This window comes from Ursus maritimus, unplaced genomic scaffold (genome assembly GCF_017311325.1).
Source record: "Ursus maritimus isolate PB19 unplaced genomic scaffold, ASM1731132v1 scaffold_5, whole genome shotgun sequence".
Taxonomy (NCBI): Eukaryota; Metazoa; Chordata; class Mammalia; order Carnivora; family Ursidae; genus Ursus; species Ursus maritimus.
In genome coordinates this window covers 83198958-83207496 of record NW_024426663.1, presented here as the reverse complement: position 1 = coordinate 83207496, position 8539 = coordinate 83198958, and the positions used below count along the sequence as shown (strand labels likewise).

Below are 8539 nucleotides of genomic sequence, written 5' to 3'. Positions count from 1 at the left end.
ATATATATATATATATATATATATATATATATGCTATCTCTGTGTTGAAGTTCTCACTGAGTTCATCTACTCTTTTCTCAAGACCAGTGAGCATATTTATATCCATTACATTAAGTTATTTATCAGGCATATGGCTTATCTCCATTTATCTTTTTACTGTATTTTGTTCTTGTTCCTTCATTTGGGACATATTTCTCTGTGTCCTCATTTTGATTCTTTGTGATTATTTCTATGTATTAAGTAGGTCAGCTACATCTCCTGGTTTTGAAAGTAGAAGCATGTGTAGAAGCTGTCCTGTGCTGCCTTATAGTGAATTCCACTGGTCACTAGAACCAGGCACCCCAGGGGTCTCCCTTGTGAGGATAACATGCACTCTCTTGTTTTGGCTGAGCTGCAATTGCCTTCAGCTTAGCTAGATGCAATAACCAACTTTGCCTCCTGTGGGTGAAGTGTGCATTGTTCAGTCCCTGAATTGTTGAGAGGCGTGTATGAGGCCGCTGTGAGCTTGCTGGTGGGGAGGACTGGCAGTCAGCCTAGCAGCCTGCAGTTAGTCTCTCTGCTACATTTGTGAGTGCACCAAATGATAGGTCTTCCCCCCTGCACAACCTGCTAAGAAGCCAAGTTGCTGGAACTGCAGACATGCTGGTGTGTGTGGTTACCACCACCTGCCCTGCCCAGGGCAGGAGTCATTTTAGAAGGATGCATGCCAATGTGAGACGTTGAGATGATGCAGGTCTGCAGAAGGAATGCAAGTACAGGGTCCACAGTGGTAGCAATGTTGAAGAGAGTGTTCTTGCTGGCTCCCTTAAGACTCGTGATCATGTGAGGGGAAAAAATATAGAACCTGCTAGCACTTTTGTTCCTGGAGAAATCTAAAGGTCCCTGCCCTTCCACCACATATTATTAGTCAATGAATCTTCACCATACTCCACACAACTTTCAAACTGCTGCTTCTGTACTGTGTCTTGAGATGAATAATTTAGTAGGCTGGCTCAAAAAGGTGTGAAGTTGTTTTGCTGTTACCCACCAGCTCTTCAAGAGTTTAGCTAGCTATTTTGAATCCCCTAAAGTTAAGCTCCACTGGTTTTCAAAGTCAGATGTAATGGGGACTCTTCTTCCCAGTGCAGGTCTCCAGTACGAAGGGCACCTGGTGTGGAATCTGATCCTCTCAAATCCTTATACTTGTGATGTCTCTTTCATTTTTTTTCTGATTTCACTGAGTTTCCCAACCATGCTTTGCATCCTTTTCTTTTTGATGTGGTCTTCTCTCTGTGATTAACTATGGAATGTTTTTCTGCCATTTGGCTCCAGGTTGTTTTCAGAGTTAGTTGCATAGATGTAGCTGATACCTCACTGTGTCCATGATGGGAGGTAAGGTCAGGATCCTCCTACTCCAGTGTCTTCTTGTCTTTCTGTAATCTTGCTCCTTCTAATACCAAACAGATTCAAGAATGCTGAGTTCAATTTGAGACCCAGACATTGATTCTTATTTTATTTACAAGAAAATTTTGTAATCTCAGACTTCAGACTAAATTTATTTTTTTAAATGCAGAAGAATTTTATTAACTTTTTTCCTAACTTAATAATGCCCAAATGATATTTATAAGTAAAATAAAGAAACCTGCATTTGAATACTAAAAAATCACATATGAAAAGTTCTATTTACATAAAACCACAATCACCTCAGTTTCCTGAAACCAACAACACCATGTTAGTATTTCAAAGTGGTATTTCAACTGTATCTTTGTTCATGCTATAAATATGTCCTTTTCATAATTGTGGAATACTTTTCATCCACTAAGGTACCACACATTTCCCCATAAGCTTCCTGAGAGCTGCCACCACCTCCTTGTTCCTCAGGCTGTAAATGAGGGGATTCAACATGGGTGTTAGGATATTGCTGAATACAGAAAGAGCTTGGTCCTGCTCTGCACTATGGGAGGAAGTGAAAGTCATATAGATAAATATGTTTGGGCCAAAGAAGAGACTCACCACAGTTAGATGGGAAGAGCAAGTGGCCAGGGTTTTTTTCCTTCCTTTGACAGAGTTCATACGGAAGACAGTGAGGAGGATGAGAGTATAGGAAACTGTGATGAGACTGAAAGGTACAACAAGCAACACAATGCTTGTCACCACCACCACTAACTGATATAGTGAAGTGTCTTCACAGGAGAGCTTAATGAGGACTGGGACCTCACAGAAGAAGTGGTGGATCTCCCGTGACCCACAGATAGGAAAATGCATAGGGTAGACTGTATGGATAAATGAACTTATAGAGCCTCCAATCCAACACCCCAAAACCATGTGCATACAGAACCTGGGGCTCATGATAATGGAATAACGCAGTGGGTTGCAGACAGCCACATAGCGGTCATAAGCCATGAGAGTCAAGATGAGGCACTCTGACATTCCCAACATCAGGAAGAAGAAACTCTGCATTCCACAGCCAATCCATGATATTGTCCTTTTCCCTGTGAAAAAATTAGAAGCCATCTTTGGGACAATGGTGGAAGTTAATGTCAAGTCAATGATGGAGAGTTGACTGAGCAAAATGTACATGGGTGTATGGAGCCGAGAGTCTCCCCAAATCAAGACAATCAGAAGTATATTTCCCAGGAAGGCCAAGGTGTAGATAAAAATGATCACGATGTTGAGGACAGTAGAATGCTGAAACTCAGGAAAGAGCCCCACAAGGATGAAATCAGTTACTGAGGATTCATTTCCACCCACCATACCTCTAAAAGAAATGTAACAGTGTTGGGGGACAAATCAAATGGATTAGAACTGATGGCATTCATACAGATCATATATCAATAGTTGGGTGTAAAATTTTATATCTTTCTCCCCAACATTAGAATCCCATAATGTTTGCCATCATCTCATCAGAGATAGTTCACTATTTATTGCTGAGCAATTGCCTAAATACTTCTTAAATAGGTAATATTAGAAAAAATGATAAGTGCTTTTTAATCTCTGTTAAGTGGATTTCTTCTTTCTTTCTTTCTTTCTTTCTTTTTCTTTTCTGCATTTCTTCCTTTCTTCCTTTTTCTACCAGAGAATCTTCTAAAAACTATGGATCTATTTTCTACAAATATAAACCTAAAATTGTGTATATTGTTTAATCATTATGAACCCTAGTTATTAACTCTTTTAAATTTTGGGGAAAAAAGAGAGGAACATCAAATTAATTCACTTAATTTCACTTTAAAATTACAAATCAATCATTTAATTAACTATTAAACAGAAACCATATTAATTTGTTTTGGCTAATCATAATGATATTAATAATGAAAATTGCCAGACTTATGTCCCTTCTTGGAAGCCATAAATATTCTGTACTGTTAATGAAATAACTTCAAAAGACTATGTGTCTAAGAAATATGTATTATCCATAAGGTTAACAGTGCCCATAGAGTTCAGCAGGACACATTTCCAAGTTGACTATATGACAAATACCTTCACTGCAATTGCATTCATGGTAAGAACAAAACTTTTCCCCTCCATGACACCTTACTGAAAAGTGGAGTATCCACCCCAATCTAAGTAAGATAAATGTTGTACATGTGGAAGTTTCCATATGCATCAGTGTTCCCTAGCAGATAGTATTGATGAAACACAGACATCAAAACACCTGGAAATCCTGTTCTCTATTATTGGAGCAGAAAATTTCATAATATAAAACATTGGCATCTCTTGATTTAATGGTTCTTTTCTGGGTCTGTATATTCAGACTATTTTGTGACAAATATGTGTTATGAATACATTTGTTTTTCTCTTAGTCATCATTCTGATGAAAAATAAGAAGATAATTATTAATCATGTTCTATCACTAATGAGCCTAATCACTAATCTTGCTAAAATTGTACTTATTTCAGGAACATAAAATAGTTTTGAAAAATCATCACCATTTATTTATTTTTCATTCTAAATTTATTGAGTGGCCATTATTTCAATTTTATATATGTATATACATATATACATATATAAACACAAATATATATATATATATATATATACACACACACACATATGCAAGTTTAGATATAGAATCATTTATACCAATAAATAACAAGAGAGCAATATAAATGCTGAAGCTAAGGCTCTTACAGGGTGATATATCAACACAGAGAAAGATCCATCTGATTAAGCTAAGGGTGGAGAATGATGTAACATTTAATTTCAGCTGTGTCTATCTTAGGGCACAGCAACTCATGTAAATTGAAAGACTGAGGAAATGGTCTGTGTGTTCTGTCAAAACTCATGTTGCATAAATAAGTGAGAGAAGAATTAGAATTCTTACACAAATTATTATTGTTTAACAATTGTGAACTGTATAAACTGAAAGTTTTCAGTTTTCTCATCCCTGAATAGCCTCATGGAACATATATATGTATGATAAAAATACACATATTTATGATATCATACATATAAATTTATCATACATATAAATATGCACATTTATATCATACACATGTGTTCCATGGCTTGGCTTGGCTTGGTCTGTCACTCTCTCCCCTGAGCTGAGAAATTAATCTATTAGTATTTTATGATGAATTCATTTGTCTGCTAAAAATATCTTAGTTTTTTTTAGAATAAGAGTAATAAAAAGACCTCTGTTATTAGGTGTGTGTGAGGCATGAGACATTCCAAGTGCTCAAAATGTATCTAGTAGTAGTAGTAGCAGTAGTAATAGTAGTAGTAACATTAAAGCAATCCTGTTCTGCAATTTGTTCTAGGTCTGTATTCCAATCTCCAATTATAGAAGCCATATAATTCTTCAAGCCATGTAATTCATAACTTTTACAATGCTAATGGCAAAGACATTAAAAATATAGGTAATAGAGTAAAGAAAGTAATGTTTAGTGATTTTGGAGTCAAACACTAGAGTAAAGAAGAATCCACATGCATTTAATTCATTTTTACTTAATATTTTAATAAACATTTTATAAATATGTATCATCGAATATCTGTCTGGGGGGAAGCACAAGAATTATTGGTTGTGTTTTAAGAATTAAAAACCAAAGGGGCGCCTGGGTGGCACAGCGGTTAGGCGTCTGCCTTCGGCTCAGGGCGTGATCCCAGCATTACAGGATCGAGCCCCACATCAGGCTCTTCCGCTATGAGCCTGCTTCTTTCTCTCCCACTCCCCCTGCTTGTGTTCCCTCTCTCGCTGGCTGTCTCTATCTCTGTCGAATAAATAAATAAAATCTTTAAAAAAAGAATTAAAAACCATGAATTATAGTACAACCAGATTACAGATAATAATTCTTGGAATAGAAAAATCTACTGTCATTTAATAAAAAAATTGAATTATTTATTAAATTGTTCCCACAATAGTAAAGCAGTTGTATCAATTAAATCAATCCATTGGAATAACTATTTATTGATTGCCAACTTGATATATTTCAATTATTTTGTTAATATAGAAGATCTATCTATTCAAAATGAGGAGTCCAATGTTACATTAACTATAGAATTTTACTGACCTTTTGAGTTGTCTTCCAAGTTATGACTATTTTTATCATTTTAGGAAAACAGAATGCCATTATTGTTAGCATGATTTGAGGTTCTGTCTATGTAGGTATGTACAAGGAAAATTGAAATGATATCATAACTCAGTCACCAGATAGTTTTTCTAAAAGCAATAGGATAAATTCAAGAGATTAACTTGGTTACTGAGTTTAGGCACATCTTTGAAAATATCAGCTTTGAGTCTATACTTTTGGTAATTCTCATTCTCAAATGTTTTCCTTAACATCATGCATGACACCTGCTCCATATTATGACAGGTTTGGTCATACAAGAATATTTATAACACATTTAATCAATATCATTCAGTCAGATAGTCAAACATAAATATAATTTCATATAGCTTTCTCCTATACCTGAACCCTGGGAAGCCTGCAAAAAACTCATTTAAGACTGTTACAGTTATTTTTCCTTTTACAAGTACAATCACCAAAGTCTGACATTTGTGAAACTTAATAAGCATACAAATTCTCTACAAAATTTCCATTACCAGTTGTAGTTCAAGATTTTTTTTCTGCCTGTTTAGTATCTACCTTAGATTATACTTATCTTCAGACACCTCTGCCTCTTGGATTTTCTGTGATCAATTGTATCTTCTCACTATGCAAAATTAGACTTTCTCTGCATAGAAAAATAAATGCAATTGACTTGGTGCTGATGGAGAGGCATACATTTTGGTAATGAGCCCAGCGACTAAGATTCTACAATGCTATGTATATTAAATACTGGTTGGTATATCAGCTAAGATCTAACTTGGTAGGTTGCTTAGTAATTTGTTATCATCGTTTTGGAGACCTTTGTAGTGAATGACCTATGGGAACACAGTCCCCAGACTTTAATTAACTTCAATTTCAGATAATAGTAGTGAGCCCAGCCCTGTGCTCTTCTCTTCTACTGCCTCACTAAAGCCAGCAGGTGTGTCCATGCTCTTCACTCTCCTGCTTCTTTTCTTCTACTATCAAGAACAAGGCGAGTATTGGAAGTCCTAGTAAAGTCATTAGGCAAGAAAAGATACAAAATTCATCTTAATTAAAAAGAGAAGTAAAACTGACACTCTTCAACCAATAAACATACTCATTAAAGCTGCAGGGTACAAAGTCAACATACAAAAATATATTGTGTTATATAGACTAACATCAAACTATTTGAACGAGAAATTAAGACACTGACCCCATTTACAATTGCATCAAACAGAATAAAATACCTAGATAGAAATTTAACCAAGGAAATGAAAGATCTGTACATGGAAAACTATAAGACATTGATGAAAGTAATTGAAAAATATGCAAATAAATGGAAAGATATTCTATGCTTATAGGTTAGAAAAATTAATATTGTTAAAATGTCCATAGTCCCCAAAGCAAACAATAGATTAAACATGATCCTTATCAATAAAATTTTTTCTAAAGACCCATAGATAGCTAACATGCACTGTTAGTGGGAATGCAAATTGGTGTGGCCACTATGGAAAACAATATGGCAGTTTTTCTAAACAAAATAGAAATATATGATCCAGCAACTCTATTTCTGTATATTAAACAAAATATAATAATAAAAAATTACTAATTTAATAAGATACACGCACTCCCATGTTCATTGTACCATAGTTATAGTAGCCAAGATACGAAAAAAAAATGTGTTAGTTGATGGATGAATGGATAAAGAGATGTGGTATTGGTATATATATATTCTACTCAGCCATAAAAAGAATAATAATATCTTCCTACTTGTGACAACATGGATGGGTCTTTTTAATCCCTGTGACTAATTTAAAATTTTTACAGCTGGGAGTTTAAACCACCTAATCCCATTTCAATATTTTACTCATCCCTGTAGTTCCTTCCTCTCTGGCAAAGTGTTTTCTGTACTTATGAGTATGTTTCTGTTTTTGTTCTTTGTTTTCTCATTTGTATTATTATTATTTTTTTAGATTATACATATGGTATTTGAAATAATATGGTATTTGTCTTACTGTGTCTGGCTTATTTCTTTTTTATTTTAATTTTGACTTATTGAAATGCTTACTATGAACTAAAATTTTTTAAAAACATTTTTATTTAAATTCAATTAATAAATATACAATGTATTATTGGTTTCAAGGGTACAGGTTTGTGATTCACCAGTCTCATATAATACCCAGTGCACATTACATCATGTGCCCCCCTTAATGTCCATCACCCAGTTACTCCATCCCCCAATGCCCTCTCCTCCAGCAAGCCTCAGTTTGTTTCTTATGATTAAGAGTCTCTTACACTCACTGGAGGAGATAATGCTAAGTGAAATAGTCAAGCAGAGAAAGACAACTATCATATGATTTCTCTCATCTATGGAACATAAGAACTAGGATGATCGGTAGGGGAAGAAAGGGATAAAGAAAGGGGGGGTAATCAGAAGGGGGAATGAAACATGAGAGACTATGGACTATGAGAAACAAACTGAGGACTTCAGAGGGGAGGGGGGTGGGGGAATGGGATAGACCGGTGATGGGTAGTAAGGAGGGCACGTATTGCATGGTGCACTGGGTGTTATACACAACTAATGAATCATCGAGCCTTACATCGGAAACTGGGGATGTACTGTATGGTGACTAACATAATATAATAAAAAATCATTTAAAAAAAAAAAGAGTCTCTTACACTTTGTCTCCCTCTCTGGTTTTGTCTTGTTTTATTTTTTCCTCTATTCCACTATGATCCTCTGTTTTGTTTCTTAAATTCCACGTATCAGTGACATCATATGATAATTGTCTTTCTCTGATTGACTTATTTCACTTAATACAATACCCTCTAGTTCCATCCTTGTCATTGCAAAAGGCAAGATTTCATTTTTGATGGCTACGTAATATTCCATTGTAGCTAGAGTTGTAGAATAGATAGCTGATAGATGATAGATGATAGGTAGATGATAGATAGATAGATAGATGATAGATAGATAGATAGATAGATAGATAGATAGATAGATAGATGATAGGTAGATAGATAGATGATAGATAGATAAATAGATGATAGAT

The 8539-nt window shown here is 35.0% G+C and overlaps 1 protein-coding gene across 1 annotated transcript; it reads right to left on the bottom strand.

Annotated features, from left to right (window-relative positions):
* Positions 1-1797: 1797 nt before the first annotated feature.
* Positions 1798-2733, bottom strand: LOC103680354 (olfactory receptor 2T27-like). Its single transcript, XM_008709891.2, has one exon. The coding sequence runs from the start codon at positions 2731-2733 to the stop codon at positions 1798-1800; it is 936 nt and encodes a 311-aa protein (XP_008708113.2).
* Between the last annotated feature and the right edge of the window lie 5806 nt (positions 2734-8539).